Raw genomic sequence first — 13,279 nt, 5'->3', positions numbered from 1 at the left:
TTGACCTCACCAGTTCACCCATCACTCTGGTTGTGAAGAGGAGCGGTCTCCATTAGAAGAAATGGAGCATCGAGGCAAAACGCTGGAGGCTGATTTCAACCCCAAAGTCCTGCTGCATAGATTAGGTCTGTATGTTTTCTTATCAGAATTGGTTTAGGAACAGCTTTATGAAGTTTATCTTCTTAACAGAAAGTTGAGAAATGGTTTGTGTCTGTGTTAGCAGATTAGCTTTCTATGTGATGGAAGATTGACTGAATCCCAATGCAAATAAACGTATCAAACCTGATTCATCATTGAAATATTCAACTTTTCTGCTGCTCTTGGTTCGATGGAGCTCTGATTCCTAAAGCTCTTGAAGATTATGTTCAGGTCTTTGGCTTTCATTTTCTGGTTGGCTCTCCTCATTTAGGGTTGAAGTCGGTTATCTTGCTGATCTTCACCCAGTTTGAACAAAGTGTTTACATGATGGTTGGAGTGAGACTCTCTACCCCATCAGCTCTGAAACTGGGTATAGAGGCACTTTGGTCTGGGAAGTCTGCATTCAATCACAACAACGTAATGACAGAGCGATGCTCCTAAGAAACTCGCTCTAGTTCCTAAATGAAGCAAATTACTGTAAACAGCTTTAGGGCAGAGTGGCTTTGTCTTGATTCTCTGTTGGATCACACATCTAATTCAGAGCATTGAGGGTACAAAAAAGAAATACTAAAAACTAGGGATGCTCTGATCAGGTTTTTTCCTGCCGATTCCAATTCCGATCATCTATGAGGCCGATCTTTGCCGATCACTGATCTCTGCCGATCACCTGGACTGGCTGTTAGTTTTTCGCTTTAAGTATAAATACTGCTATATGATCTGACACAATGGGAAAATGATCTGGCAATAAATTCACCTAATCTAGACATAAACATGGAAAATATTTGCAGGCACACTGCAGCAGATACTCAGTCAAAAAGACAACTGAAAACCCTGCAGTCAGTAAAACAATATTTAACAGTAAGGCTCTCAGTACCATAAATTATAGATGAGTCGAATAAATCTCTTAACACTGCCTATCTCAAATAATGTAAAAAAAAAAAAGAAGAAATATTCATTCAATGTCAAATGCAGGTTGCATCAAAATAAACAATCCCAAGTTACTGAATCAAAACTTCCTGAGAGAACAGCTTGCTGGTTAATGCTGGTTCTGATTGGTTCTTCTGCAGTGTGAAAGAAAGAGGAGATCAGCTGTACATGTAGGCTGCGAAGTGAGATCGGCGACAAGAGACAGTGATCGGCGATCACCGATCATACATTTTTTCATGGAAATCGGCCGATTATGATCGGCACACCTCTACGTGAAAACTATTTAAAAAGGACAAACATGTTTTAAGGGGAATATCAACTTAATGAGTTCATTATCTTCATGTCATCACACCAAAGTGATCTGTTTTCTTTGTTCTGGGATTCAATTTGTTATTTATGTGTAAAGTGCATAAAACAGAAGTAGACACATTTTTCAAAAGAGACAAGTTTATTTTTAAATTTATGAACACAATGATAACATCCATCAATTCAAGATGTAAAGTGACATGTTTTTTCTACAGGGTTGTAAGGAAAACGTGCAAACAAGCAACAAAACACCCCATTTAAACAACTCAGCTATCATTTCTTTGGCTTTCTGCTACAGATGCAAGTTATGGATTAATGAGTAATCAAAAGTTAATTGATCTTATTAAGGGTTTCCCCCAGAAAAGAGACTAAGTCTGGTGGTAGATGGCCCCAGGGCGGCTGATTGCCANAGGTTTAAAGTGCTGTGAGTTCAGAGATGGCACTCAACACACCTTAAACTGCTGAAACAGGATTCCTGTTCTCCTGATAGTTGAGTAAAAATCCCAGTGGGTCAGCAGTTTATAAGTACTGACACCAGTATGTGTGTTGGCCATTTTAAAGGTTATTTAGATTCACTTTCCTCTCCTTTTTCCTTCATGGTTTGAACTTAAAAAAGGGTGACAGATGATGTGAACACACATGAGTATCCACACAGGAGAAAAACATTTCTGTTGTGATCTTTGTAGGTATCGATGTAGCCAGAAATCAAATTAAAAAAATTCACAAGAATCCACAAAAGATAAATATTCTAGTTGTGATATTTTAGGGACAGGACTGGCAGGAAAAAAAAAAACATATTTTAAACAGAAGAATCAAAACAGAAAGTATTCAGCTGTGAGTGTTGAAGCCTATAAAACACCAATGAGAGTGAAAACATTTAAAACAGTATTGTTGCGAAGTTTGTGGAGAATTTCTCTGCCATCAAAGAAAATGCTTGTTTTCGGATGTGTCTCTTCCAGTTCTGGTTTGATTTGATTTTTATATGCATTTTATTGAATGAACTCGGCATTTTCTGTTATATTGCTGGTAAATTAGTGATTTCTCTTTGAGTTATTACTAATAAATCAGATTTATTTTCTGTGCTGGACTTTCTTTATTGCTGCAGATACAGCTGTTCTCTGATCATGTTAATTGTTTTATTAGATGACAAGTCTGAATGGTGTGTTCGATAAAGTAAAATGACTAAATACAAGTTTACTTTTATGGGTTTATTATTCTTCAGAATATAATCTAGTCTGCAGTTTTGAAGGATCTAAACCTGGATTAGACCAAACAAGACCAGCACTAAACAAGTACAGGTCACTATTTGCCTATTAAATTTATCTTAATGGAAAAATTCCCTACATATTAAATCCCTAGAGGCTAATTCAGCTGCATTTGTCTTTAAGATAAAATATATTTAGCTAGCTGTGCTATTGAGAAATTTGTTAGGATCCATTTCAAACTGCATTTAGTTACATCTCTTAAGAAGTATAAATTAAAAAACAGAAAACGCTCGTTATTTACTTCATAAAGTACAAATGTACTGTTATTTTCAGCTTTCTAGAGGTATTGCAAAAATCATTTTTGGATACTTGTTGATAACTTTGGTAATATTGAGTCTAAAAAAATATAATCTTTCTGTAAATATATAATAGTAAGTCAAGTCAAAACCTTTATTTTCCTACGAAAATGCTCATTTTAAGTATTCTGTTACTTAAAAATAAAATAAACACACTGGGGGGAAATCCTGATCTACATTTAAGGTGGAGGTGTTATTTATTTTTATTCAAGAATCCTATTATGAGCGGTCTTCTCAAAGTTTTCCCATATGTCAGAGATTTTACTTTTGCTGTCTCCATTTCAGTCAGTCAAGTTTATTTACACATTTCAGCAACAATGCAGCTCAATGTTCTTTACATCATAAAAACACAAAAATATGATCAGCAATGGAGAAAACTAGAAACAAACATTATATTTTGATGAGTACCATCATCAAAATATAATGTTGACCAACATTGACCAACACTTCAAATATGTTGGTCAATGTTACTTTTATTTCACACACTACTGACTATACAAAAACTCTCCTCCGATGCGCGACCAAATTACCTACAACAACCCATGATGCAGCGCGGCTCATCACGCTTTTATTTTGAAAACACACTCAAAGTAAAGCAGTCGCGTGTCCTTGTCAGTCACGTGGTTCTCAGCAAAATGACACGAACATCGGAGCGGGGCTTCAACTGACACGCCCCCGTCTGACACTGTACACGCCTAGAAGATTGGCTCCAGATGACCCATCTCTATATTTCAGAAGCGGATGGTGAAGAAGAGCTGAGTGCGGCGCAGAGCGGCCATTTCCTGCTGGGGATCAGTTGTGGGATCATCTGTGAACTCCGGCGTCCTGGTGAGCTGAAATATTGCTGTGGAATTAAAACATTGTAGTTCTTCCACACGCTTTAGATGACTGCTTTTGTGTAATTTAGCTTTTTGTATTTTGCTCGTACAGTCAGAGGCCACTGCCATGTTTCTGTTGTTTTATCTAATTTATTTAGTACTTTTTCACCGACATTAAAATACTGCACATTTAAGAAGCCCAGCTATTGTCCTGTGAGGATAACAGGGACCAACTAAACACCCTAATAGATGAGTTATAGAATCACATTGTATTTTACAATGATTTGTAACTTTTTAACTTTGTTCATTTTGTGGTTCCTGTCTCTTTTAGCTGGGCCCACAAGTTGACCTCACCACCAGTTCACCCATCTCTCTGGTTGTGAAGAGGAGCGGTCTCCATTAGAAGAAATGGAGCATCGAGGCAAAACGCTGGAGGCTGATTTCAACCCCAAAGTCCTGCTGCATAGATTAGGTTTGTATGTTTTCTTATCAGTAATGGTTTAGGAGCAGCTTTCTGAGGTTTATCTTCTTAACAGAAAGTTGAGAAACGGTTTGTGTCTGTGTTAGCAGATTAGCTTTCTATCTGATGGAAGAGTGACTGAATCCCAACGCAAATAAACGTATCAAACCTGATTCATCATTGAAATATTCAACTTTTCTGCTGCTCTTGGTTCAATGGAGCTCTGATTCCTAAAGCTATTGAAGATTATGTTCAGGTTTTTGGCTTTCTTTTTCTACATAGCTCTCATCATAGGGTTAAGTCGGTTATCTTTCTGATTTTCACCCAGTTTGAACAAACTGATCAAAGGATGGTTATAGTGAGACTCTCTTCCTGATCAGCTCTGAAACTGGGTATAGAGGCACTTTGGTCTGGGAAGTCTGCATTTAATCACAACAACGTAATGACAGAGTGATGCTCCTAGGAAACTCGCTCTAGTTCCTAAATGAAGCAAATTACTGTAAACAGCTTTAGGGCAGAGTGGCTTTGTCTTGATTCTCTGTTGGATCACACATCTGATTCAGAGCATTGAGGGTACAAAAAAGAAATACTAAAAACTAGGGATGCTCTGATCAGGTTTTTTGCTGCCGATTCCAATACCGATCATCTATGAGGCCGATCTTTGCCGATCACTGATCTCTGCCGATCACCTGGACTGGCTGTTAATTTTTCGCTTTAAGTATAAATACTGCTATATGATCTGACACAATGGGAAAATAATCTGGCAATAAATTCACCTAATTTAGACATAAACATGGAAAATATTTGCAGGCACACTGCAGCAGATACTCAGTCAAAAAGACAACCGAAAACCCTGCAATCAGTAAAACAATATTTAACAGTAAGACTCTCAGTACCATAAATTATACATGAGTCAAATAAATCTCAACATTGCCTATCTTAAATAATGTAAAAAAAAAAAAGAAAGAAAGAAAAAAGAGAAGAAATATTCATTCAAAGTGAAATGCATGTTGCATCAAAATAAACAATCCCAAGTTACTGAATCAAAACTTCCTGAGAGAACAGCTTGCTGGTTAAAGCTGGTTCTGATTGGTTCTGACTGAGCGGAGTAATTCTGCAGAATACCAGGAGGAGGAGGCAGATCGATTTTTTTCCCCCAGNTGCTCCTAGGAAACTCGCTCTAGTTCCTAAATGAAGCAAATTACTGTAAACAGCTTTAGGGCAGAGTGGCTTTGTCTTGATTCTCTGTTGGATCACACATCTGATACAGAGCATTGAGGGTACAAAAAAGAAATACTAAAAACTAGGGATGCTCTGATCAGGTTTTTTGCTGCCGATTCCAATACCGATCATCTATGAGGCCGATCTTTGACGATCACTGATCTCTGCCGATCACCTGGACTGGCTGTTAATTTTTCGCTTTAAGTATAAATACTGCTATATGATCTGACACAATGGGAAAATAATCTGGCAATAAATTCACCTAATTTAGACATAAACATGGAAAATATTTGCAGGCACACTGCAGCAGATACTCAGTCAAAAAGACAACTGAAAACCCTGCAATCAGTAAAACAATATTTAACAGTAAGACTCTCAGTACCATAAATTATACATGAGTCAAATAAATCTCAACATTGCCTATCTTAAATAATGTAAAAAAAAAAAAGAAAGAAAGAAAAAAGAGAAGAAATATTCATTCAAAGTGAAATGCATGTTGCATCAAAATAAACAATCCCAAGTTACTGAATCAAAACTTCCTGAGAGAACAGCTTGCTGGTTAAAGCTGGTTCTGATTGGTTCTGACTGAGCGGAGTAATTCTGCAGAATACCAGGAGGAGGAGGCAGATCGATTTTTTTCCCCCAGNAGAACATGGTCCAGGTTTTGACCTACAGTGTCCAGAGTCTCTCCCACCAACCATGAATGAGGATGATGAAGAGCTTATCTGGTCCTCACACCTTCATCAGCACCACAGAGAGTTACCAGAAGATCACTGTGAAGCAGCAGAACCTATCAGAAAGCAAGATCATGGAGATTATTCTTACTCATCAGAGACTGAACTCATTGAGGAGGAGGAAGAGGAGGATGAAGCTGATGTAAATAATGTTTTCTGTCAACTTGAACAATTGCCAGATTACAAGCCAAAATGTAAATACAGGGGAAATGACAGCAAGTTGAGCCATTCAACTAAAGGTTCTCCAATCTCTGGGGGTAAAAGGAAACCCTTTACTTCAAAGAAAACCCTAGATTCAATGAGGAAAGTTCAGGTTGAAATGAAGTTTAGCTGTGATGACAATGGTGAAATATGTAAAAAAAATCCAACATCGAAAAGACATGCGAGAACCCTAGCAGGACATGAACATCTCTGTAAATTGTGTGGACACACATTTAGCAACAGAAAAATCTTAGACACACACATGAGAATCCACACAGGAGAGAAACCTTTCAGTTGTGATCTTTGTGGATACAGATGTAGCAGAAAATCAAGTTTAAATGTACACATGAGAATCCACACAGGAGAGAAACCTTTCAGTTGTGATCTTTGTGGACACAGATGTACCCAAAAATCAAGTTTAAATGTACACATGAGAATCCACACAGGAGAGAAATCTTTCAGTTGTGGTCTTTGTGGATTCAAATGTAGTCTTAAATCAAATTTAAATGTACACATGAGAATCCACACAGGAGAGAAACCTTTCAGTTGTGGTCTTTGTGGATACAGATGTAGTAGAAAATCAAGTTTAAATGTACACATGAGAATCCACACAGGAGAGAAACCTTTCAGTTGTGGTCTTTGTGTATACAAATGTAGTGTAAAACCAAGTTTAAATGTACACATGAGAATCCACACTGGAGAGAAACCTTTCAGTTGTGATCTTTGTGGATACAGATGTAGTAGAAAATCACATTTAAATGTACACATGAAAATCCACACTGGAGAAAAACCTTTCAGTTGTGATGTTTGTGGATACATATGTAGCAGAAAACAATGTTTAATTCGACACATGAGAACCCACACACGATAAACATTTCACTTGTGATCTTTGTGGACATGGATGTATCCAGAAGCCAATTTTAAACACACACATGAGAATCCACTAAAGATGGACATTCTAGTTGTGATATTTTAGGGATAGGAAATGAGGACAAATACTAGTATAAATGGAAGTGTGAAGATTTGAGTTTCTCTGTGTGTTTATTTTAGGTTCTGTTCGTAGAGAGTCTGCTGTCCTGACTTCCCTTTTATTGTTCCCAGGCGTATATCGTTCCTGATTACCCTCCGTGTATTTAAAGTCACCTGTGTTCTTTCCTTGTCGGGTCCTGGTCATATTTCTCATTGAGTGTAAAGTTATCGTGTAGTCTGGCTGTAGTTTTTGTCTATTGGTTTTTCCTGTTGCTACCAGTTGTCAAGTCTTAGCCTTCCACTTTCTCTCTCTGCTGCCAGTATTTTGGACTTTGCATTTTTTCTTGTGGATTATTACCATTAAAATCACCTTTTCTTCACTTCTACCACGGTTTCAACGTCTGCCTCACCACTTCCAAAACACATTTCATGACAGGAAGACTCTAAGGAAAAACAGTTATTCAGCTGTGAGTGTTGAAATCTATGAAACACTTATGACAATGGAAACTGATTTAAAATGGTATTGCTGTAAAGCTTATTGTGGAGAATTTCTGTGCTTTTAAAGATAACTTTTGTGTTTAGGTATGTTATGTTTCTCTTCCACTAATGGTTTGATTTGATTTTATAGAATACACTAGACATTTTCTCTTGTATTGCTGGAAATGTGATTTCTCACTGAGTTAATACTAATAAATCAGATTTCTATAAGCACTTTACTGCATTTTTGTCATTGCTATAGATACAGCTGTGCCACAAATGTTCTCTGATCTTAACTGATGTACATGTTCAATAATGTAAAATGACTTCATGCCAATTTACTTTCAAAGCTTTGTTGTACTTCAGAATATAGTAATCTAGTCTGCAGATTAAGGATCTAAACTTGGATTAGACCAAACAAGACCAGTACTAAACAAATACAGGTCACTATTTGCCAATTAAATTTATCTTGATGGAAAAATTTCTCTGCATATTAAATCCCCGGAGGCTACTTAAGCTGCATTTTATCTTTTAAGATAAAGTATGTGTAGCTAGCTATGAGATACTGAGAGATTTGGTTTGATCCATTTCAAGCTGCAGTTACGACTCTTACGTAAATAGAAAATCCTCCTGTTTTCAGCTTTTTAGATGTATTGCAAAAATCTATTGGGATTTTTTTTAATGTAAACTTTTCTAATATTTAATGTAATAAAAAAAATCCTAATCTCCCTGTAAATATATAATTAAGTCAAAAAGAGTGATTTTCCTATGAAAACGTTCATTTCAAGTATTCTGGGACTTAGACATATCCTTCATCTACGACGCTCCATTGGGATGCAGCCGTCTGTCGCTGAACAGGAGTTCCAGTTCAGCAAGAGCTTCATGCAGGAGGTGGTAAAATTATATAGTTTTGTCTCTGACAATTGAATAAAATTGCCAATTTTACTTACACTCCTCACCAGTAGGTGGCGGCGATGCACATCAGAAGCTTTTTTTTTCTTCTTTTCGGCAACCCGCAAAAACCGCAAGAGCAAGAAGAAACTGAATAGTAGGATTTCCTGTTTCTCCATCTTAGGTCATGCGGGGACAACGCGTCCCGCTTTTNTTAATTGATCTTATTAAGGGTTTCCCCCAGAAAAGAGACTAAGTCTGGTGGTAGATGGCCCCAGGGCGGCTGATTGCCAACCCATTTAGTTTTAGTAAAAAATGTCTAAAGATGAAAATATTGCTGTGTGATGTTGTTCGCTCTGAGGGTGTTGCCTAAGAGCGAACATCGAAGTTCAACCTAAAGTCAAACATTTATGTAGGTTGGTTTGTAACACTAGTAATGTTGATGTGAATATAAAGCTGCAGTGGTTTATAATGTACATAATTTGCTTCATTGGTTCCTGCAGATGCTCAGCAGATGTTGCTGCTTAAAGAAGATGCTCCTGAAGAACATGGTCCAGGTTTTGACCTACAGTGTCCAGAGTCTCTCCCACCAACCATGAATGAGGATGATGAAGAGCTTATCTGGTCCTCACACCTTCATCAGCACCACAGAGTGTTACCAGAAGATCACTGTGAAGCAGCAGAACCTATCAGAAAGCAAGATCATGGAGATTATTCTAACTCATCAGAGACTGAACTCATTGAGGAGGAGGAAGAGGAGGATGAAGCTGATGTAAATAATGTTTTCTGTCAACTTGAGCAATTGCCAGATTACAGACCAAAATGTGAATACAGGGAAAATGACAGCAAGGTGAGCCATTCAACTAAAGGTTCTCCAATCTCTGAGGATAAAATGAAATCCTTTACTTCAAAGAAAACCCTAGATTCAATGAGGAAAGTTCAGGTTGAAATGAAGTTTAGCTGTGATGACAATGGTGAAATATGTAAAAAAAATCCAACATCGAAAAGACAAGCGAGAACCCTAGCAGGACATGAACATCTCTGTAAATTGTGTGGACACACATTTAGCAACAGAAAAAACTTAGACACACACATGAGAATCCACACAGGAGAGAAACCTTTCAGTTGTGATCTTTGTGGATACAGATGTAGCAGAAAATCAAGTTTAAATGTACACATGAGGATCCACACAGGAGAGAAACCTTTCAGTTGTGATCTTTGTGGATACAGATTTAGCGAAAAATCAAATTTAAATGTACACATGAGAATCCACACAGGAGAGAAATCTTTCAGTTGTGATCTTTGTGGATACAGATGTAGCAAAAAATCAAGTTTAACTGTACACATGAGAATCCACACAGGAGAGAAACCTTTCAGTTGTGATCTTTGTGAATACAGATGTACCCAAAAATCAAGTTTAAATGTACACATGAGAATCCACACAGGAGAGAAACCTTTCAGTTGTGATCTTTGTGGACACAGATGTAGCGAAAAATCAAGTTTAAATGTACACATGAGAATGCACACAGGAGAGAAACCTTTCAGTTGTGATCTTTGTGGACACAGATGTAGCGAAAAATCAAGTTTAAATGTACACATGAGAATCCACACAGGAGACAAACCTTTCAGTTGTGATCTTTGTGCATACAGATGTAGTAGAAAATCACATTTAAATGTACACATGAAAATCCACACAGGAGAGAAACCTTTCAGTTGTGGTCTTTGTGGATACAAATTTAGTCAGAAATCAAGTTTAAATGTACACATGAGAATCCACACAGGAGAGAAACCTTTCAGTTGTGATATTTGTGGATACAGATGTAGCAGAAAACAATGTTTAATTCGACACATGATAACCCACACACGATAAACATTTCAGTTGTGATCTTTGTGGTCATGGATGTATCCAGAAGCCAATTTTAAACACACACATGAGAATCCACTAAAGATGGACATTCTAGTTGTGATATTTTAGGGACAGGAAATGAGGACAAATCCTATTATAAATGGAAGTGTGAGGATTTGAGTTTCTCTGTGTGTTTATTTTAGGTTCTGTTCCTAGCGAGTCTGCTGTCCTGACTTCCCTTTTATTGTTCCCAGGCGTATTTCGTTCCTGATTACCCTCCGTGTATTTAAAGTCACCTGTGTTCTTTCCTTGTCGGGTCCTGGTCATATTTCTCATTGAGTGTAAAGTTATCGTGTAGTCTGGCTGTAGTTTTTGTCTATTGGTGTTTCCTGTTGTTACCAGTTGTCAAGTCTTAGCCTTCCACTTTCTCTCTCTGCTGCCAGGATTTTGCACTTTGCATTTTTTCTGGTGGATTATTACCATTAAAATCACCTTTTCTTCACTTCTACCATGGTCTCAACGTCTGCCTCACCACTTCCAAAACACAATTCATGACAGGAAGACTCTAAGGAAAAACAGTTATTCAGCTGTGAGTGTTGAAATCTATGAAACACTTATGACAATGGAAACTGATTTAAAATGGTATTGCTGTAAAGCTTATTGTGGAGAATTTCTGTGCTTTTAAAGATAACTTTTGTGTTTAGGTATGTTATGTTTCTCTTCCACTAATGGTTTGATTTGATTTTATAGAATACACTAGATATTTTCTCTTGTATTGCTGGAAATGTGATTTCTCACTGAGTTAATACTAATTAATCAGATTTCTATAAGCACTTACTGCATTTTTGTCATTGCTGTAGATACAACTGTGCCACAAATGTTCTCTGATCTTGTTAACTGATGTATATGTTCAATAATGTAAAATGACTTCATGCCAATTTACTTTCAAAGGTTTGTTGTACTTCAGAATATAGTAATCTAGTCTGCAGATTAAGGATCTAAACTTGGATTAGACCAAACAAGTACTAAATAAGTACAAGCCATTATTTACCAATTAAATTATGTTAATGGAAAAATTCCTCTGTATATTAAATCCCTGGAGGCTACTTAAGCTGCATTTTATCTTTAAGATAAAATATGTGTAGCTAGCTGTCTGAGATATTGAGAGATTTGGTTTGATCCTTTTCAAGCTGCAGTTACGACTCTTACGTAAATAGAAAATCCTCCTGTTTTCAGCTTTTTAGATGTTTTGCAAAAATCTATTTGGATTCTTTTTAATGTCAACTTTTCTAATATTTAATATAATAAAAAATCCTAATCTCCCTGTAAATATATAATTAAGTCAAAAAGAGTGATTTTCCTATGAAAACATTCATTTTAAGTATTCTGGGACTTAAAAATGTTCTTCATATACGACACTCCATTGGGATGCAGCCGTCTGTCGCTGAACAGGCGTTCCAGTTCAGCAACAGCTTCATGCAGGAGGTGGGAGACATTGTCTGTCAGTCATGTTAGTCAGAGTCCTGCTCTGGGTCGACGGGGCATCGTCTCACAGAGCTGGGTTTCCTGATTAGCTTAGCCAGCCGCTTCCTCTCAACTGCAGATAAGCTGATGCCACAACAGAGTCAAAGGTCTTCAGGAGAGTCTCCTGCTTCCCAAAATACCTCAGCCTCCTCAGCGGGTAGAGTCTGCTCTGATCCTTCCTGAAAAGATCATAACTTTGTCACAAATATCTCAAAATTTCACCTTATCCATTGTGGCTGGTCCTGTCATTGAGTCATACATTTAGAAGAGCTGAAAGGTTTCTTAAAACCTTGTTTCTGCTCCAAATTTAGTCTTTGTTGGTAATGTAGTCCAACAGTGCATCGAAAGGAATTCTGGTGTTTGAAAATTCATTGAAATAAACAATCCAAACAAAGGTTAAATTGTGTTTTTATTACACCCTTTTATGGCTAAAGAAACATTTCTAAAATAATTACGGCTCAAAATTATTCACACTTCTGATTAATACTAGATTTAAATTGGTCTTTTATTGTTACCACATATTTTTCTGATAGGAATATAAAATGTTGCTTTTACAACATTTGAAATGTATTATTGAAATGCTGTTGAAAACAGAAAATGCAGATTAGATTTTTATTAAGGAATTCCTTTTGTCATTTGAAACAAACTGCTTTTTGAATGAAAATAAGTATGCAAGGGGTATGAATACTATTACGTCAAATTATTTATGAAAAAAATATTTTTCTCAAAAACTTAAGATATTCAACATATAGACATTTGTAATACTTATGTGTCAGAGAAAGCCTAGTAATATATGAAGTCCAGTGGTCTGAGGGAAAATAAAGTTATTGTTTGATAATATGAAAAAGTGAAAGCTAAATTTGACTGATTAGACTTTTTACTAAACATGAATGAATGTTATCAGTATTTGTTTCAATATCTAACACTGACAGTCCTAACTATAATTATATAGTTTTGTCTCTGACAATTGAATAAAATTGTCAATTTTACTTACACTCCTCACCAGTAGGTGGCGGCGATGCACACCAGAAGCTTTTTTTTTCTTCTTTTCGCCAACCCGCAAAAACCGCAAGAGGAAGAAGAAACTGAATAGTAGGATTTCCTGTTTCTGCATCTTAGGTCATGCGGGGACAACGCGTCCCGCTTTTCATGGTTTGGTGATATTTCTGGTAAGAAAACAGTAAATATTCTCATAGTTTGTTGAAA

General features: G+C 36.8%; 1 protein-coding gene, 2 long non-coding RNA genes and 1 pseudogene across 3 annotated transcripts in view; 3 read left to right on the top strand and 1 right to left on the bottom strand.

Annotated features, from left to right (window-relative positions):
• Positions 1 to 3,648: 3,648 nt before the first annotated feature.
• Positions 3,649 to 11,057, top strand: LOC103155961 (zinc finger protein OZF-like; annotated as a pseudogene).
• On the top strand, positions 6,085 to 8,046 carry LOC103155959 (zinc finger protein 239-like). The gene has a single exon (XM_007577857.1). The coding sequence runs from the start codon at positions 6,131 to 6,133 to the stop codon at positions 7,235 to 7,237; it is 1,107 nt and encodes a 368-aa protein (XP_007577919.1). The 5' UTR covers positions 6,085 to 6,130; the 3' UTR covers positions 7,238 to 8,046.
• Positions 10,263 to 13,279, bottom strand: part of LOC107833802 (uncharacterized) — an 11,528-nt gene continuing 8,511 nt past the window's right edge. Inside the window, exons 2-3 of the long non-coding RNA XR_001659567.1 lie at positions 10,410 to 10,493; positions 10,263 to 10,325 (exon numbers count right to left, since the gene is read on the bottom strand). This is a non-coding gene — a long non-coding RNA (uncharacterized LOC107833802). The remainder of the gene's footprint in view (positions 10,326 to 10,409; positions 10,494 to 13,279) is intronic.
• The window catches only part of LOC103155960 (uncharacterized), an 8,506-nt gene continuing 8,403 nt past the window's right edge, over positions 13,177 to 13,279 (top strand). Inside the window, exon 1 of the long non-coding RNA XR_001659566.1 lies at positions 13,177 to 13,242. This is a non-coding gene — a long non-coding RNA (uncharacterized LOC103155960). The remainder of the gene's footprint in view (positions 13,243 to 13,279) is intronic.

The sequence above is a fragment of the Poecilia formosa genome, unplaced genomic scaffold (genome assembly GCF_000485575.1).
Source record: "Poecilia formosa unplaced genomic scaffold, Poecilia_formosa-5.1.2 Scaffold457, whole genome shotgun sequence".
Classification (NCBI taxonomy): domain Eukaryota; kingdom Metazoa; phylum Chordata; class Actinopteri; order Cyprinodontiformes; family Poeciliidae; genus Poecilia; species Poecilia formosa.
Note: the sequence above shows the minus strand (reverse complement) of the source record. Positions and strands in the feature narration are given on the sequence as shown.